Source organism: Neomonachus schauinslandi, unplaced genomic scaffold, assembly GCF_002201575.2.
Source record: "Neomonachus schauinslandi unplaced genomic scaffold, ASM220157v2 HiC_scaffold_190, whole genome shotgun sequence".
Lineage (NCBI taxonomy): Eukaryota > Metazoa > Chordata > Mammalia > Carnivora > Phocidae > Neomonachus > Neomonachus schauinslandi.
Genome location: NW_025408891.1, coordinates 5,011 through 25,286, shown reverse-complemented (window position 1 = coordinate 25,286; position 20,276 = coordinate 5,011). Strand labels below are relative to the sequence as shown.

At 39.4% G+C, this 20,276-nt stretch overlaps 1 protein-coding gene across 1 annotated transcript in view; it reads right to left on the bottom strand.

Moving 5' to 3' along the window:
- Nucleotides 1-19,907, bottom strand: part of LOC110577724 (ankyrin repeat domain-containing protein 26) — a gene marked incomplete at its 3' end in the record, with an annotated part of 24,350 nt that extends 4,443 nt beyond the window's left edge. Inside the window, exons 1-6 of the mRNA XM_044912137.1 lie at nucleotides 19,508-19,907; nucleotides 16,604-16,718; nucleotides 16,273-16,446; nucleotides 13,701-13,807; nucleotides 9,712-9,779; nucleotides 839-875 (exon numbers count right to left, since the gene is read on the bottom strand). Coding sequence (XP_044768072.1) covers nucleotides 839-875; nucleotides 9,712-9,779; nucleotides 13,701-13,807; nucleotides 16,273-16,446; nucleotides 16,604-16,718; nucleotides 19,508-19,758 — 752 coding nt within the window. The remainder of the gene's footprint in view (nucleotides 1-838; nucleotides 876-9,711; nucleotides 9,780-13,700; nucleotides 13,808-16,272; nucleotides 16,447-16,603; nucleotides 16,719-19,507) is intronic.
- Between the last annotated feature and the right edge of the window lie 369 nt (nucleotides 19,908-20,276).

The following is a 20,276-nucleotide window of genomic DNA, read 5'->3' as shown; positions in this document are numbered from 1 at the left end:
AAAAAAAAAAAAAAAATCAAGAAAAGATTATAGAAAAGTCATGGAGAAAAAGAAAAAGGTCTACAAAAAAAAGAAGAAGCTTCAAAGAACTAGTCAAGGGTACTAGCCTGGGGAAAACTAGACTGGGAAGTCAGTAAGTAGAGAATCATTTAGAAATATCCTCTAAATAGATGATAAATTTAATTAATGCAACATGGTCTACACCTAGATTACATATCCTTCACTTCTGGAAAAATCATTCATCTCAAGGAGAGCAGACATCACTATATCTAAGAATTTGCCTGATTAGGTCTTGCTTATGTAAAAAGTATGGCCATACTGTGGCCATAGGTAACTGAGATCCACCCTAAAATCTTTGACAGTAAAAACAACAGACTAGTTACCACTGCAGTAATTACCTCTAGTTATCACTAGTTGTCAAATAGATTAGGACAAATGCTTGAACTAACCTGGTTTCTTAAGAAAACTCTAAATCAGGGTTAACACATAACTAAATTTGACTGAGTTGATCTGACTAGGATCTGTATCTTAATCCCAGTGCTGCTGAGGGACAAAAGAATGGAGATGGGAGTCACACAGGCTGACAGTCAAATCATGGGTCTGCTACTCATTAACTATGTAATCACAGGTCAATTAATCAACCTCCCTGCACCACAGCTGACTAATAAAAAATAGGCTATAATAGCAGAGCTACTTTGTGAAGCTATTGTAATGACTATATAAGTAATAAGTGTCAAGCACATAATATAGTGTCTAGCCCAGAGCAGAACTCAACAAATGCTTTTCTCTGCATTCCCTTAGTTAACACATAATTTGAAAGACTCCATAAAAATCCTACCTGCTTAAAGACTCTTCTTCAGAACTCTTATCTGCCACTAAAGAAAAAAGCAAAATACATTTTAAATCAACAATAGAAAAATGCAGAATATTAAAAGTATAAGACTGATGATTTGTTAAAAAGTATTCCTTCAAGATCACACCTGGAAACCACACTGGAATGAGTATTAATTATATTATTGGTAGGCAGTTAATGCATTAAGAAATCTAACTTTCTCCTCTACATTTACCAAATGCAAGAAAAGAATGGTATTTATCAGAATTTGATACCTCCAAGTGAATGTTTATAATGACCATAATTGTAACCAAACCCTATGAGACTGACGGAAAACGGTATCATTAGCAGAATCATTATCATAGACCGACAATGTCAAACCTAAATAACATGATTCTTCTGGACTTCCACTACTAGGAGCAGTTAAAAGAGACTGCATTTATTTTGCTGTAACACAACAGAACTTCTCCAGCTCTTCAGCAGAGACTGTTAAGTTTAGGATGAAACATCTCATCACAAACTTTGGTCTATAGCCACTGTACTTTGCAGCATGGCAAAACATAGCAAACAGACTCTCTCTGGCCTTATTTCCAGTTGCAGGTAAGTATGAAAGATTTTAGTGATTTTAGTGATTCTGGTTTTATAAAGTATAACCTCTTGAGACTATCTACTTTCATTGCTAGAGAGTCTATCTGGACCCACCTCTTAGACCAGAATGGTACCAATGGTTAGTGCTAGGTAGTAGTACATGATGTCATTGTTCTCAACCCTCCCCATTATGTGACAAATGTCTATAGAAATCACACTTTTTCAGTCTGTAAGGCATATGTCATCAGATCCTACACTGATGAACACAAAACAAAACAAAGGACAAAGAATATCTTGAATCACTACATTCAATTACCTTGGAATTTTAATTTTTTAAACATTCAAGAAGAGGGGCGCCTGGGTGGCTCAGTCGGTTAAGCGGTTAAGCATCTGCCTTCAGCTCAGGTCATGATCTCAGGGTCCTGAGATCGAGCCCCGCATCGGGCTCCCTGCTCAGTGGGGGTGTCTGCATCTCCCTCTCCCTCTGCCCCTCCCCCTCCTCGAGTTCTCTCTCTCTCTCTCTCTCAAATAAATAAAATCTTTAAAAAAAAAATAAAATAAAATAAAAATAAATAAAAAAATAAACATTCAAGAAGATATCCACTGTATGATTGCAACTATATGACACTCTGGAAAAAGCAAAACTTTTCAAGTTAGGAGTTAAGGGTTGCGGCAAAAGGAGGGATGAATAGGCACAGCACAGAGGACTTTTAAGGCAGTGAAACTATTCCATGTCATTATACATTTGTTAAAACCAATAGAATGTACAACACCAAGACTGCACCGAAATGTAAATTATGGACTTTGGATGATAAAGATGAGTTAATGTAAATAAAACAATGTATCCCTGTGGTACAGGATGTTGACAACAGGGGAGGCTATGCATGTATGGGAACATGGGGTAAATGGAAACTCTGTACTTTCTGCTATATTTTGCTGTTAACTTGAAAATGTTCTAAAAAGTAAGGTCTATTTATCGTGAAGGAAAAAAAAGGTATCCATTAAGCCTGCTATCACCATGTATTAAAGTAAGATACAGCCACCGTGAAAATTAAGATAAAGACCGAAGTAACAGAATACAGGTATTATCCACCAAATTGAAGTATATGAAAATACATAAAGCAAATAATTTTAATTGCATACTTAGGCAAGAAAATAATTGACAATTAAATAATCGAATCTTATAAACAGGGATTCACTATCATGTGAAACAAAACTGGATTATCTATATAATTAAGAATTTTTATTCTAATTTTAAATCAGAAATCATTGTTTAATCTAAGAATCATAATGAAAGTTTAATAAGGTAAAAAAAACAGATTATAATTACCTAATATTGCCCCAGTAATTTATGTACAAATACCTGTTAAATATTCACCAAAAGTCAAAAAAGTAACCAGCACTTCAATTTAATACAGATCATGCTACTGAAACCAGTACCATGTGATACCATCATATTACTTGCTGTTAAAATAAAATCTTAAAACAACAACAAAAATTAAGTCAGGGCTATAATTCCTGTGCACAATGATTCCATAGAGCAGGCCAAAGACTGCCACCATTAGATCCCACTTGAATGGCTGGCCCTTGGTTGGTATCCGGGAACTTGGATTTGGGGAGGGTTCCCACCATTCCATAGCTGGTAAGAGTGGCTGTGCCTAAGTGTTGGTACAAACCAGGTGTCTTATCCTGTATACTTGATTTCCTTCAGGGAACCTGGAATTTTGGTATACGCTAGGGAGAAGATGCCTACATGATTATCATTTCAAGAAAACTTCAGGCACTGAGTCTCTACAAGATTCTTGTATTGGCAGACAACATTTCATATGTGTTGTCATAATTTGATGCTGGAGGAATTAAGCACATAACTTGATGCTGGAGGAATTAAGCACAGCCATAGGCAGAGGATTCTTAGAAGCCTGCACTTGGTTTCCTCTAGACTTCACTCCATGCACCTTTCCTCTGTGCTGATTTTGCTTTGTATCCTTTCACCATAATAAACCAAAGGCATCAGTACAAATATGCTAAGACCTGTGAGTTCTTCTAGTGAATAACCAAATCTGGGTGTCGTTCTGGGAATCTCTAATACAACTGCATTATATGAAATTTTTATGATTTGGGTTGATATTTTATACATGATTACAGTCAGACGGTTATTTCACAGAACACCTTTCCTTGAATCTGGTTTTCTTAGTATCTGCCTTGGAGATTCCTGTTTTTCTATACCCATCTGAATAAAGGCATAAAAAGAAGAGATGACATAATGATCGGAAAATAATGTCAAACAAGCAACAATCTTATTTTAATCAGGAAAAAAAAAGAGAATCCTGATGATTACCAAAATGTTCTACAGTATAAAATTTCCTATAAAAAAATGAAAAGATCACATAAATTTCCTCCAACTAAATAGGGATTAATTCGGGGCGCATGGGTGGCTCAGTGGTTAAGCGTTTGACTTCAGCTCGGGTCATGGTCCCAGGGTCCTGGGATTGAGCCCCACATCGGGCTCCCTGCTCAGCGGGAAGCTTGCTTCTCCCTCTCCCATTCCCCCTAGTTGTGTTCCCTCTCTCGCTGTGTCTCTCTCTGTCAGATAAATAAAAAAAAAAATCTTAAAGAAAATAAATACATAAATAAATAGGGCTTAATACCATTTTTATGGTAGTTATGAATCAATGAGGTAACTGGGATAATTATAGAAAAAGATGTAACTATCATACACAGTTTAACAACACACTCTTGATTATAGAGTTTTGTTTCCAGTCTTTTCCTTAATTTCTTACATAATTAAAAGCATAGTTCACCTATTAAAGGCAGTTGTCGACAAACTAGTCAAAAAGCCAAAAATAGGATGCCTGGGTGGCTCAGTCGTTAAGCGTCTGCCTTCGGCTCAGGTCATGATCCCAGGATCCTGGGATCGAGTCCCACATCGGGCTCCCTGCTCCGCAGGAAGCCTGCTTCTCCCTCTCCCACTCCTCCTGCTTGTGTTCCTGCTCTTGCTATCTCTCTGTGTGTCAAGTAGATAAATAAAATCTCTCTAAAAAAAAAAAAAAAGCCAAAAATACTCCATCCAAAATATGAGTTATCCGCTCCACCCTGAAAATAGTGGATTTGATCATTAAAGATCAATAGGGCTCATTTGGGGAAAAACAAAGTGAGTTATCTTATATACATAGATGGTTAAAAACTTGATAATCTAATTGGCCACATATTCTTGTTAAGTCACAGTTTACCAATTTCTGGAAAAAAAATATAAAAGCATGTCACATTAAAAGTGTATCAGATAAAAATTTCTGACAATCCAGAAAATGCTTTCAGTCTTGGCAGACCATCATCACTAACTTTGTCACTGTGATACAGATACAAAGAAATTTAGCACAAGAAACTAATAAAATATGAGATACACTTTAGATTAGGTAGCCCATTACCTTAGAAGGAAATACACATATATGTCAAACATACATATGGTAGAAATGTGTTCTAATAGTGTTGGATTCCAAGACAATTTTCCTTAGCGCTTTCTTTAGAGATGAAATTCAGAAAGGAGCAGTAGAAGTGGAGATATTAGAAGAAGGTAAATGAAAAGAGGATCAAGAGAGACAGCACTAACCAAAATAGTCACGTATTGACTTTACTGACACAGAATTCCTAAGCTAGTGAGACTAGTGTATTCAGTGTATCACCTTATATTTTCTCCTCGGTATTATACTAGTTTTCTGCAATAAAATATTTAAAAGAGGTCAAAAGGCTCCAAACTGCAGGTCTGTAAACTATTTCTGATCAAAATTTAAAACTCTCAAAATACAGCTGCATCATGATTCCATATCAGAGAGAAGGCCTGACAGTGGCTTCCTGCCTGTTGCTGTTTTTGTTTTCGTATTCATCCAGAAGAGTGTATCAAGGACGTGAGGAAAAACTCAAGTATCTCCACCAGAAACAGGTAAGAAAGACAACACTTTCCCTCACACTTGACTCCTAGGTTTGGACAATTATGGAAAAATGTTAGCAAGTCTACTCACCAGGCTAGACCATTTTCCCTTGACCCTGTCCGGGTAGATACTGCAGTTACAAAAAAGTTACGTAGGACCTTACTTGATGTGTTATTTTTCCATATTTGGACGTAGAAAGTACCAATCGTGTAAATAATAGATCGTACAACTCAAAAATTCTTTTGAAAAGGTTACCACCAAAGAGCTTTTAAAAGTTAAATCCAACTTTCTTTTCAGTAATTTCTTTCTTTTCAGTAATACACCTCCTTGAAATATTTTTTTTAATTTTTTTCACCATCACTTCCTCTAATTCCTCTCTTACATTTCCCCAGTCACTCCTCAGTCTTCTCTACTAACCCCTACTCCTCCATCCACCCTTATATTTTGGTATTCCCAGGGTTTGTTCACTGGCCTCCTTCTCATTCTATATGTTTCTCCACCATGGACAAGCTCAATCTTTGTCCAAGCTATCACTTTGCTTAATAATTCTAATCAGATTATTACAAATCTGCACCTCCAACCTTGAAGCTCTACCTCCAGCTAGAAACTCCTAGTATTTGATTATCCAATTACTGAAAATATACTACATGGACATTCCATCAAATTCAACATATACAGAAAAAAACCTGGTCTTCCCTACTCCCACCGCTCTCCTCTCTTCATCCGATAAAGTCCTACTCATTCTTCATGTCCAATTTAAATGCTAGTGTACAACCTGGAAACATATGAATCTTCTTAGATTTCCTCTCTCCCCTAACTTTTTACATTCAATAATCACGAAATCATATTAACTATACTTCTTTTCTGTCTCTGCTTTATATTTCCCCTGCCACTGCCCTACTCAAACATGAGCTCTTAACTGATGACTTCCAGAGGGGGAAAAAAAGCCACCAACTATTATTGTTATTTCTTAAATGAATAAAAAATTTTTAAGCAAAATGAATGAGAAAGGGGGCATGTGGGTGGCTCAGTCAGTTAAGCATCTGCCTTCAGCTCAGGTCATGGTCTCAGGGTCCTGGGATCAAGCCCCGCATCGGGCTCCCTTTTCAGCGGGGAGTCTGCTTCTCCCTCTCCCTCTGCCCCTGCCCCTCTGCCCCACTGTGCTCCCTATCTCTCTCTCTCTCTCTCAAATGAATAAAATCTTTAAAAAAAATTGTTTAAATTTTAAAAAATGAGAAAGACATAAGGCCTAGAAAAAGAACAACATTTTAAATTGAATAAACTGAGCCTCCTGACTTTTTCAGTATAGAAGGGTGAAAATTTCATAATGGACTGATACTAGGCTAAGGAAATATAAGCTTCCTTTGTCTTCCAGTCTCTTTACATGGTTTCCTTCAATATATCCTCCACATGAGGGGCCAGCAAACTACGGCCACAGGCCAAGTCCGACCTGCCATCTGGTTCTGTAAATAAAGTTTTATTGGAGCACAGTCACATCTATTCACCTATATATTGCTATGGCTGCTTTCACCCTACAATGGTAATTGTAATTGAGAAACCACATGGCCTAAAATAGTCACGATCTGGCCCTTGAAAGAAAAAGCTTGGTGATCCCTATTTTATGCCATAACCAGAGGGCCCTAATTCAAATCTAATCTTATTACCCTTCTGCTTCAAATTCTCCAATGAATCCCTGCATCAAATACTGCTGGCTCCCTCCCCAATGGCCATTCCGTAGTTCTTCATTCTTGCTGGAGAACTACAACTTTATTTGGATATTTGTTGTCCCCATACACAAAGAAGGTGGCCTCACCCCAGCTTCAAAAGGAGAAATGATTATTCTAAGCTATTCACAGTACCTGATTTACCAGTGACTGGTTTAGGAACAAGCATGCGATACACCCTAGCCTAGAAAATGTTAGAGGAAATTCACTGTAAGCCTCTGAGTTTTCTTCTTATTTAAAAGAAACGTATAGGGGGGACCTCGGTGGCTCAGTCATTAAGCGTCTGCCTTCAGCTCAGGTCACGATCCCAGGGTGCTGGGATTGAGCCCCGCATCAGGCTCCCTGCTCCGCAGGAAGCCTGCTTCTCCCTCTCCCACTCCCCCTGCTTGTGTTCCCTCTCTCGCTGTCTCTCTCTCTCTGTCAAATCAATGGATAAAATCTTAAATAAATTAATTAGTTAATTAATGAAAGAAACATATAAAGAAAAACAGTCCTTCCAGTCATTGGATATTGTCATGTGAGACTAGGCCTGGAGCTGTTGCTAATTAGCCAACCAGGAAGGGAGACATAAAATACTGCCAACCTCAAAGCTGAACAAGAGACAACTGGGACCCTGATGACATCACTGAACCATCAAAACAATTCTAGTTCCTATTGTTTTAGTCACTGTTTTGTTTTGGGTTTTTTTTAGATTTATTTATTTGAAAGAGAGAGAAAGAAAGGAAGCGTGCAATAGAGTGCAAGAATGGGGCGAAGGGCAGAGGAAGAGAATCTTCAAGCCCACTCCGTGCTGAGCACGGAGCCCAGCGTGATGTGGGGCTTGATCTCATGACCCGAGACTGTGTAAAACCAAGAGTCAACACTTAACTGACTAAGCCACCCAGGTGCCCCTGTTTTAGTCACTGTTATAAGTCACCTATTATTTGCAGCTAAAAGCGTTTTACCTGATAAAGTTACCAAGGTCTACAGGGTAAGATCTACTCCTTTCCATACGACTGAAAAACTTTCATAAGCTTGCCTTAGCTAAGTATTCACCTCATTCCAACCGTTCCCATAGCACACTTTTTGTACTGGCAAAACTGAACTGCTCATAAATCCTCCGAAGTTCACTCGTACATCTTAGCCTTTGCACTGCTGTTCCGTCTGCAAAACATGTAATCTTGATGGATGTTTCTCCTGCCAAACATCGTCCTTCTGCCACTTTACCTGGCAAACTTACTATTCAGTCTGCATACTTACCCTAAATTCTACCCACTCTCCTAAAACTCTAATTCCTCACTATGGACATAGTATCTGGAACATATTAAATGCCAATAAAAAAATAACAATGGTAATCATAAGCACTAGGGGACTCTGGCACATAGTAAGCACTGAATAAAGTAGAGTAAATAATAAAAATGACAATGATAATAACACATTCCTGGAGGGCAGGGATTGTGTTTTTTGAATGTTTGCATTCTACAACATCAGAATAACACTTAGGAACTAAAAGACACTTGATAGTTATTTGTTAAGTGAACAAATGAAAATAAGTAAATTGCAAAACCAATAGACAGTTACCTTAAAAAAAAAAGTCTCATTGGTATTGCTGCATACTAGCTAAGTTTTGCAGTTCTTATTGTTTGCCATTTGTTTACGATACCAGGAAGGTATTGTAAAGTCCCCAGTTTTAAGGATAGTTCCTTTTTTAATGAGACAAATCACTATATAATAATATTTACTAAATGTAATCCACTTGTAAAAATTAAAAGATCCATTTTCATAACAGGTTCAATTTATTATAATATGCTTATAGAGAAAACATAAAACATACTAACTTAAAAATCTCTTTTTCTTATTTACACAAAGATATCATATGGGATTTTAGGGGTCATGACTAAAATAATGAATTTCTTTTCAGACAATACCGCCTCATATTTTAAATTACCTACAATTAACTTCTTTTGTTGTTGTTGTTCATACTGAGGTACTTTAATTTTTTTTATTATGTTCAGTTAGCCAGCATATAGTCCATCATAAGTTTTTGATGTGGTGTTCAACAATTCATTAGTTGCATGAAACACCTACTGCTCATCATAACGCGTGTCCTCCTTAATACTCATCACCTGGTTACCCCATCCCCCCACCCCCCTCCCTTCTGTAACCCTCAGTTTGTTTCCCAGAGTCCAGTTTGTCTCACAGTTTGTCTCCCTCTGATTTCTTCCCATTGTTCATGACAGCAATGCCTACAATTAACTTCTTAAATAATCCTGAATACTAGACTATTAAGAAAGAAATTAAGAAAGAAAAAAAAAATGGGGGCATCTGGGTGGTTAAGGGTCTGCCTTCAGCTCAGTTCATGATCCCCAGACCCTGGGATCAAGCCCCACATCGGGCTCCCTGCTAGGCGGGAAACGTGCTTCTCCCTCTCCCTCTGCCTGCCACTCCCCCTGCTTCTGCTGTCACTATCTCTCTCTGTCAAATAAATACACAAAATCTTAAAAAAAAAAAAAAAGAAAAGAAAAGAAAGAAAAAAATGCATATGCAATTTACACAGTAGGTTTTTTTTTTTTTTTCATTGCTCTTTCATTATCAAAACTTCCCTACTCTGACTTCATCTATGTTAGGACCACCAAAAGTAATTCACTCTGGAAAGTCTTACCTGCATTCTTACTTTGCAAATAATTGATAAGTTTTTCTTCTCTATGTTCGGCAATTAGTTGGCGACTGCTACATATAAAAAAGGGTGATAAACAATGTTACTCTTTTAATACTGATATGAAAAACATTTACCAAATATCAAATTCTTAGGAGTATTTCAAATAATATCAGAACTAATATCAAAGCTTGAAGTACCCCATATACTTCCCATTTGTAAGTTCTATACACTTTTTATTAAGTATGTAATTAAAGGAGAAAAAAAGTAAGGTGAACCAGTCATGAATTCGTAATTTAGTAATTAGTAAATTAGAGTTAGCTTGCCATAATGGAAAGTGTCTAGAACTCAGAAGTCCTAAGTCTCACAGCTATTTCCTCTTGGACAAGCCACTTCTCTTGGGCTCAGAGTCTTCCTCTATAAAACAGGCATCTTACTGCCTTATTTTACAAGGTTGTTAAGAGGATTTAATGAAATATTAAACCCAAAACATGGCCTTTCGGGAAAGGTGATGCCCACTACTCTGGGAAGGGCAATATGAGACCTTTCATCACCTAATAAGAAAAGGCGCTCCATAGGATTTAAAGCAGGCTTGGGATATAGGTCTAAGAACAAAGGAGAAAGAGAAGTCCAGTCTCTTCCTGCAGCATTATTTGAACCTCTTTAACAGCTTAGAATGGTCCCAACTACCATCTGCTGGAAGAAGAGACAAGGATAATTCATCCTGAAGGTCTGGGCTAACATATGGGCTTCACGTAAGGCTTTTGAGTGTGAAGGGAAGGGTGTGTGTGGCTAAAGCTAGGAGGCCCAGCTGACAGAACAGGGTGCTGGTGCTTTGGAATAGCTGAGCATAGAAGCTTATGTAGTAAACGAAAAAAAAGTTGTAACTTTGAAGTCTAACTGTGGATCACCATGAAGACTGAGGAATGTGGATCAGCAAGGGCATCCTAGGAGCAAAGGTCAATCATGACCAGACTGCAGAACCAGTTTCTTGCTTACTTTTTTTTTTTTTTGAAGATTTATTTATTTATTTATTTATTTGAGAGAGAGAGCGTGAGAGGGGGGAGGGTCAGAGGGAGAAGCAGACTCCCCGCTGAGCAGAGAGCCTGATGCGGGACTCAATCCTGGGACTCCAGGATCATGACCTGATCCTAAGGCAGTTGCTTAACCAACTGAGCCACCCAGGCACCCTGCAGAACCAGTTTCAATGGCAATGCTGTAGTAGTTGATGTCTTTTCCTTCCAAATGACTTGTGAAAAAAGATGGTCTCTTTGGTCTTAGGGAACTCCTCAGGTTCTTGGAAAATTCAAGGGGGAAAGTATAGGAGATAGCCCTCAAGGGAAAGTATAGGGTCTTCTACTAAACTGAACATCTCAAGACCCAAGTAACTAGTTAGAAAAAACAAGGATGTTGGGGCACCTGGGTGGCTCAGTCTGTTAAGCATCTGCCTTCGGCTCAGGTCACGATCTTGGGGTCCTGGGATGGAGCCCCACGTCAGGCTCCCTGCTCAGCAGGGAATCTGCTTCTCCCTCTGTCCCTCCCCACCCGTGCTCTCTCTCTGTCTCTCTCTCAAATAAATAAAATCTACAAAAGAAAGAAAGAAAGAAAGAGAGAGAAAGAAAGAAAGAAAAGAAGAAAGAAAGAAAGAAAAAGAAAAAACACAGATATAACATTATTTGTACCCCATGCATAACGGTTATACTTGGAATGAAACAGATACAGTTAGGATCCCTAAGGATAAAGGTCTCAATAGTCCTGAGATAAAGAATACTGCACCCATTACTACTTCTTACTAGTCTAGCCTTTTTCTTGATTTCTGGCAAATGATGTGGGCTAACTCACTGCCATGCCAAAACTGCCTGAATCAAACAATGAACTCTCATCTGTTACATAAGAACTAACAGGGGCGCCTGGGTGGCTCAGTCGTTAAGCGTCTGCCTTCGGCTCAGGTCATGATCCGAGGGTCCTGGGATCAAGCCCCACATCAAGCTCTCTGCTCAGCCGGAAGCCTGCTTCTGCCTCTCCCGCTCCCCCTGCTTATGTTCCCTCTCTCGCTGTGTCTCTCTCTGTCAAATAAATAAATAAAATCTTAAAAAAAAAAACAAAAAACCTAACAGTTAAATTATTATATACCTCAGTTTAGTAATAACTAACATTTTAATGTAAACACTTACACTTTAAGATCATTAAAAATAGAATATTCTTCTGCAGTCCATCCACACGCATCTTCAGAAAAGATATTAATACCTTGCTGAAGAAGAACCCTGACTAGATCTGCAGAATCATAATGTACAGCAAGCATGAGGGCTGTTCTAAAATAACAGAGAGAGAACTTCACCCTTAGGAACTTAAGAGTTATTTAAACAGCTAATTTGATATACTTTATCAGGTTAATCTCTTGCCTGTCAGTACAGAATTGACCATTAACATGTTCAAGTGCTCATCTTTGTAAATACCTCCACGGCTAAAATGAAAGGGCAAAAAAGAAGCCTCTTGTCCTACTTGGCTATGACAGTAGAAGTTGCTAATTTAAAGTCCTTTGATAGGGGCGCCTGGGTGGCTCAGTCGTTCAGCGTCTGCCTTCGGCTCAGGTCATGATCCCAGGGTCCTGGGATTGAGCCCTGCATCGGGCTCCCTGCCCAGCGGGAAGCCTGCTTCTCCCTCTCCCACTCCCCCTGCTTGTGTTCCCTCTCTGGCTGTCTCTCTCTCTGTGTCAAATAAATAAATAAAATCTTTAAAAAAAAAAGTCCTTTGATGAACAAGAAACTATGCTGAGGCCACTTATCTGATGGTAAAGATTTTAAAAAAGAATTCCCCATTTCTTCCTTAATCTGATACAGTGTACTTCCAAGCCATCTAGAGGACAGGTCCGTATAAAAAGCTATTTGCAGGGGTGCCTGGGTGGCTCAGTCGGTTAAGCGTCTGCCTTCAGCTCAGTCATGATCTCAGGGTCCTGGGATCGAGCTCCACGTCTGGCTCCCTGCTCTAGCCCCTCCCCCTGCTCATGCTCTCTCTCTCTTTCTCAAATAAATAAAATCTTTAAAAATTAAAAAAAAAAAAGCTTATTTGCAGGCTGAAAATAACAGTATTCATACTAATGGTAATAAAACAGTCATAGTCACAGTTAATGATGCTAAGATAAGCACGTGGTAGACACTAAATTAAATGCTATATATATATAAAATAGTACACACAACCACCCGTGAAGGATATATTATTATCCTCCTTTTCATATCAGGAAATGTATCTGGTTATGATAAGTAATGTTTCCAAAGTCACACACCCAGCAAGTAGGAAAGCTAGGAATTCAACCTAGTCTTGTGTCAATCTAAAGCCCATCTCTTTTCTCTTTATCACCCACCTATGATTTGTCCTCATTAAAGGAAAAGTCTATTCAATTAAAGTTATCTTTCATCCTCTATCCTTACCAATGAAAATAAAAAAAAATATACTGAACATGAAAAAGGATGATGAGCCCATATTATCTGGTAACAGTAATTATTAATCACTTAGGGATCATCCAACGTCAGTATTCTTCAAAAACAAAAAGCAATTTAAAGAGTCATCCAAAAGACAAAGCAACTCCTATTTATGTTTAATATTCATCTTTTAAGGAAAATATATATGAAGTAGAAGTTTCAAAAATATTATAAAAGGGTTAAGAAGCCCAGTATTGCATCATAAAGTAAAATAAAAGTTAGGAGTCCACACGTTATAAAACTAATATGAAACCCCTTTAGCTAATATAAAATCATATGGCAAAAAACAAAAAAGACTGCAAATGACATCAGTCAATAATATGAAGGAATATAAATTCTACCATATACTTCTTCATGTTGCCCCGTCAGAATAATTGCTTTCTGCCTAACTGATGACATGTTGACATTTTTCACTATATAAATTAATCCTCTTATTAAGTTAATCTTTCTGACTTGAGTAACTGTGCCACTCTAGAAAAATATAAGATTTAAAAAAAAAACCCAAAACTACTGTACCTTTGCAACTTATCAACTGCATGTACATTTGCTTCTTTTTCTATTAAAAATTCCACCATTTGCTGTTTGTTCTCACTTACAGCAAGTAAAAATGGTGTGAGTTCATCCTGTAAAAGTGCAAAAACAATTTATAATTTACACAATTACATATTTCCATACTGAATTTTAAAACTTATAAAGGATCCTCTAAACTCAAATATATAATATAGAAAGTACTCTCACCCTTCTGTGCTTTCACCAGCTGCTCCTTCTCTTTCAAATAGCCCTCCTCAGGGGGCCTGGGTGGCTCAGTCGGCTAAGCATCTGCCTTGGGCTCAGGTCAGCTCGGGTCGTGATCCCAAGGTCCTGGGATCCAGCCCCAAGTCAGGCTCCCTGCTCAGAGGGGAGTTGGCCTCTCCCTCTGCCCTGCCCCTATGCTCCTACTCTCTCACCCACTCTCTCTCTTTCAAATAAATAAATAAAATCTTTTTTAAAAAATAAATAAAACTGGGCGCCTGGGTGGCTCAGTTGGTTAAGCGACTGCCTTCGGCTCAGGTCATGATCCTGGAGTCCCGGGATCGAGTCCCGCGTCCGGCTCCTTGCTCGGCAGGGAGTCTGCCTCTCTCTCTGACCCTCCCCCCTCTCATGCTCTCTATCTCATTCTCTCTCTCAAATAAATAAATAAAATCTTTAAAAAATAAATAAATAAATAAATAAATAAAACTAAATTAAATAGCCCTCTTCCACCTCTTCAACAGATTAACTGCAGTCATTCTCCAAAACTCACTTCATTGGCTGGTTCCAAGAATCTTGGCTTCTATCACAGTATTTATTACGGTATACTCTAGTTATTTTATTGCACCCCCTCTAAACCAAGAGCTTCTTGAGGGAAGGGATTATTTTTTTTCTCTATATCTCCAAAATCTAAAACATAGCAGTAAATGCTTTAAGTATTTTTATTGAGTTAGCAACCTAAATGATTATCTCTGGAGTAGTGTTTTTTAAATTACATTCCGAAGAACATATACTTTGCTGGAAGGTAAGTACTGTGCCCCAATAGAAAGATTCAATGATCATCTATGTCTGAGAAATATTACAAAACTGCACTATATATCTAGCACAAAAGAAATCCGTTTAAATTTGCTTATCCCCATTTGACAATACTTTTTGTGGAAACATTAACATTTGAGAAATTAGAGTTTTGGGGATATAGTTTTGAGAGCTTTCCAATAAAGATGAAGGTTTTCGGGGTGCCTGGGTGGCTCAGTCGTTAAGTGTCTGCCTTCAGCTCAGGCCATGATCCCAGGGTCCTGGGATCGAGCCCCACATCCTGCTCGGCGGGAAGCCTGCTTCTCCCTCTCCCGCTCCCCCTGCTTGTGTTCCCTCTCTCACCGTCTCTCCGTCAAATAAATAAATAAAACCATTAAAAAAAAAAATGAAGGTTTTCTCCAGGTTACACAAACATGCTTGATTCTCTTCTGTCAATGGTATCAGGATCCCAGATGGCAACATAAGGCACTCTTGATCCAAATGGGTCACTGAGGAGATGGACTCGGAATTAAAAGAGTGGCTTTGGGGCAACTGGGTGGCTCAGTCAGTTAAGCGTCTGTCTTTGGCTCAGGTCATGATCCCCGGGGTCCTGGGATCCACCCCTGCATCAGGCTCCCCTGCTTCTCCCTCTCCCTCTGCCCTTCCTCCATACTCATGTTTGTTCTCCGTCTCTCTCAAGTAAATAAAATCTTAAAAAAAAAAAAAAAGTATCATTAAAGTGAAATCTTAGACAATTAAGTTATTTCAAAATATTTTCATTCAGGGAATGCAGGAGCTTCCAAATATGAAAAACTGACCCTACCTATGTCAACCAACAGTGTTTCTGTAAGGGCAGTGGTAGAAATAATGCATGTCACAGAAACAGAAGGTGGACTGGTGCGCGTGGTCATCAACTACTCCCCATGTACAGCTACCACCCCACTGAGGAACTACACAAGGCTGAGCAGGAACTACTCTCTGAAATGGGAGACCCCAATGTGGTACGTGGCGGGAAGAGTGGCTACAAGCACAAGTAAATGCCCCTGTAGGATGTCATGACCTGATCCCTTTGCTCTCATTTTCAGAACCTTGGGGCCTCGAGTGCCCAGGGCCTGCAACCTGCTGCTTTCTCCTCCCACTTGCACTCACCCAAGTTACCCCACTGGGTGAGGGTCTCCCACCCATTCCCAGCAGCACCCATTTCCTAAGCCCCTGCACAGCACCCAGCCTCCACCACCTCCACTCCCCTCTAGGCCTTCAATCCTTTGTGGGCTCTGAGCCCACCATCCACTCCAAAGCACTAATGGGAAGATTTTCTTTCTGGGGTGGAAGCGGGGCTGGGAGACAGAACTTCGCCCTCTCCATGGGCATCACCTTTCTCTAGCCCTCCCTGCCCTGGCTTTGGAGTTGTTTCCAGGATGACAGGACCTGATGTATAGAATTCAGTATATGTATTTATTACACATATAAATAAATATGTAAATAAAATGATTTGTGGCTAAAAAAATTTATATATACATATATATATTATTTCAAATACTTTATAAATACAGTTGATCTGTACCTTGTTTCTCACTTCAATATTTGCATGGTGTAGAAGCAGCTTCTCTGCTATTGATGTATTCGAACCAAGGGCGGCATAGTGGAGCGCAGTATTGCCAGCAATGTCCGTAAGATTTGGATCAGCACCGTGTTCTAGAAGAATAGTCACACATCTCTCATTCTGACATTGTGCAGCCTGTCAGTATTATACCAAGAAACAGAGTGTCAATTCTGGGAATTTAAAGTAAACATGCCACAGGTTTCACCAATTAGTTCCGTTTAAATGCAATAAGTTTTCATTCTAAGTAATTAAATCAAATCCATCTCAGGCAGACACAGCTGCTTCCACATACCTTCATCAGAGCAGTCCTATAATCTTTATCAAAGAGGTCAAGCTGGCATTTCCTCTCCACTAGGACAGCAACGACATCTGGATGGCCATTGGCACAGGCCAAATGGAGAGCAGTCCTATGAAAGTGAAAGAACTTTTTAGGAAATTATAGTGCACTATTTCAAAACCTGCAGTTAATTCATGTAACTGTAAACGTTAAATAGCATCTTATTCCTATGACTCCAAAACAAAGATTTAGTTTTCTTTTGAAGAAAGTACAATATTTATTAGTGATTCTTCACCACACTAATAAAGAGCAGCCTATCTGAGTAGGTAGAGCATGACCTCAGGATTCAGCTTAACTTGGGTTTGAATCCTACTTTAACTCTGTCACTTAACAGTTATCACCTACTTAGCCTTATCCTCAATTTCCTCATCAACAAAATGGGGATAAAAATAGTCATCTCGGGTCCCCTGCCCAGCTCAGTTTGAAGATCATGTGGCTCTTGATCTTGAGGGTCGTGAATTCGAGCCCCACGTTGGGTATAGAGATTACTAAAAAATAATAATAATAAATAAAGACTAGTTATCTCACAAGACCTCGGCGTGATGCTTAAATGAGGATCTATGCAAAGTTTGTTACATAATATTATTATAACTATTACTATTACTACTATTTTACAAAGACAACATCCAATTAGGTGAAGTGATACAATTATGCCTACTTTGTAGATATGTTTTAAGGATTCGCAAGAATACTACATTTCAGTGATTCTAAGATGCTCATTTTGTCACCTTTTAATATCTCTGACATTGGAATGCAATTTATAATTCAAAATGTCTTACAACTATAATTGGCAGAATTGTTTTGAAATTTCTCATTGGTACAGAAAATACTGGCGCATCAGACAATCTATGGTGCCTTACATTACATGAAATAATGATATACACAACAGGTCTATTGCAGTTCTAGTCATATGCCTGGCATTTAAATAAATTTTAGTTCCTGAAAGCATTATGGGAAAAGAGGACTAAAATAATGGAGAATGTTTTTTAAGTAATTCTTACTCTGATTTTCAAGAAACTAAGCCAAAGGAAACTCAGGATTTAAATAAACAGGGACAGCTCATTTTATTAAATATTTCGATTTATAAATCACATGAAAATCAAGTACTACCAATTATCAAGAGTAGTATTTAATACTATTATAAATTTCAAAAGGACAAGTAAAGGTTAACTTTTACAATTTCCTATCTTCAGAAATGTTTTCGTTTGAAAGGAAAGAGGAAAAGCTTTAACTGAGATTAAGTCCTAATACTTCAATTTAAAATTGCTCATCTTAGGGGCACTTCGGTGGCTAGTTGGTTGGGTGTCCGACTCTTGGTTTTGGCTCAGGTCATGATCTCCAGATCTTGAGATCCAGCCCCATGTCGGGCTCCGTGCTCAGCGTGGAGTCAGCTTGAGATCCTCTCTCTCCCTCTAACCCTCCCTTCTCCCTCCCCAGCCACTCCCATTCACTCTCTCTCTCTCAAATAAATCAATCTTCTCTTAAAATTAAAAAAATAAAATAAAATTTCTCATCTTAGTAGTACCTGGCCGGTTCAATGAGTAGAACATGCAACCTTAGTCTCAATGATATAAATTCAAGCCCCATGTTGGGTATAGAGATTACTTAAAAATAAAATCTTATAAATAAATAAATGAATAAATAAATAAATAAATAAATAAATAAATAAATAGAATTTCTCATCTTACTAATACTGGGCAACATGAGTCTTTAAGAATGAAAAGATTCTGGGTAGAGTATGTCTCCTACATTACATGTGTTCAGATTCTATTTGATAAATAAATGGATTGAAAGAGTAGATAAATACATTGGAGAGCTCAATATTTTTTAAAGATTTCTTTCTTTTAGAGAAAAAGAGAGAGTATGCACAAGCGGGGGGGGAAGGGCAGAGGGAGAGGGCGAGAATCTCAAGCAGTCTCCCCACCAAGCATGGAGCCCGACATGGGGCTCCACCCCCCAACCCCGAGATCACGACCCACGCCGAATTCAACACTCTGATGCTCAACCGATTATGCCACCCAGGCACCCCAGAGTTCAGTATTTTTAAAGAAAACTTTTATAAAGTAAAGCAATACATCTGAAATTGCAACAATCATTTATATTTCCTATTTTTGATTTTTTTCATAAGGACACAACTAAAATTTTATATACTTTTATAGTATCATTTATATTATTTATTTTCATAAGGATGTAACTAAAATAAAATGATTAATCTATAATCACTTATATGTAATAAAGCTACACACGACAAAAAACATGTATATATTTAATGTATGAATAAAATCTACAAGTACAGGTAAAAACATTCCCTTTACTTCTGAAGAGGTTAAACGTTGTCAGAAGATACCAATCCCCACCCGCAGTCCCCGATTTTTTTTAAATAGAAAGTAAGAGGGGCACCTGGGTGGCTCAGTCAGTTAAGTGCTTGCCTTCATCTCAGGTCATGTTCCCAGGGTCCTGAGATCGAGCCCTGCATCGGGCTCCCTGCCCAGCAGGGAGCCCGCTTCTCCCTCTCCCACTCCCCCTGTGTGTGTTCCCTCTCTAGCTGTCTCTCTCTGTCAAATAAATAAATAAAATCTTAAAAAAAACAAAAAACAAAAAAACCCACCTGTCTGTAAAGTGGTCTACACGGGGAATTATGAGTGGGTCCAAAGGCAGCTGAAGCTTTCGTTTTCACGCTCAGACAGCCGGCCTGGGCGCTAGACCCCTGCTGGGGGCCTCGGGAGGGAAGACCGCAAAGCGCCCTCGGTGACAGGAGGGCTCCGGTCCACAGGCGGAGCCCGGGAAGGTGCGCGCTTCTCCCGGTCCGCCCCACCTCCTCCCCGCCGTCTCGGCAGCCGGCCTCCAAGTCCCTATTACCTGTTCATCTTGTCTCTTTCGTCCACGCCGTGTTTCCCGAAAAATAGAATCTCCTGCAGCTTCCTTACGTTGCCCATGCTGGCAACTCTGTGGATCTTTCTGAGATCTCTGTCTCGGATGTTGTACCCCCACCCGAAGCTGTTGGTTCCAATTCTCTTCTCACGCAGGATGCCCGGGCCGTCCCTCGGCGAGCTGGTAACGCGAAAGGACGACCCGCCCTTCTTACTCCCGAAGCTAAAAAACTTCTTCATCGCAAAGCCTGGAGGCTTCACAAGCACTTCCCCTTCCCCTCGGCTTTTCACCGCCTCTAGAGCCCAACACTAGCGCTAGAGATAAGCCAAACCCGCCTCGCCACTACATCACAGTAGTGAAACTCCGCGGTTTGAAATCTTTGAGCGCAGAAAAATGTAACCAAGCAACGATGCCAAACACAAATGCGCTTGCGCACCTCACAAACCAGCGTCGCGGGGCCTGCGCACAAAGGGCGGGCGGCCAAGGATGCCCAAAGCGCATGTGCGAGGTCCAAGTCTCTCAAATCTCAGCGATCGCTTGTGAGCCGGGCTGGGTTCCCCTTCAAACATTGGTGAGAGTAGGCTGAGCGTTTCTGAACCTTTGCAGAAGTTAGACTCGACGGTGAGGAAAGGCACTCTTCCTATACTACTGGGGCTAGAGTGCATGAAACTTCAGGATGTTGAATGCCTCGTTCCCCAGAAAACTTCCCTAAAAAAAGCTCTCCCTCGGGCGCCTGGGTGGCTCAGTTGGTTGGGCG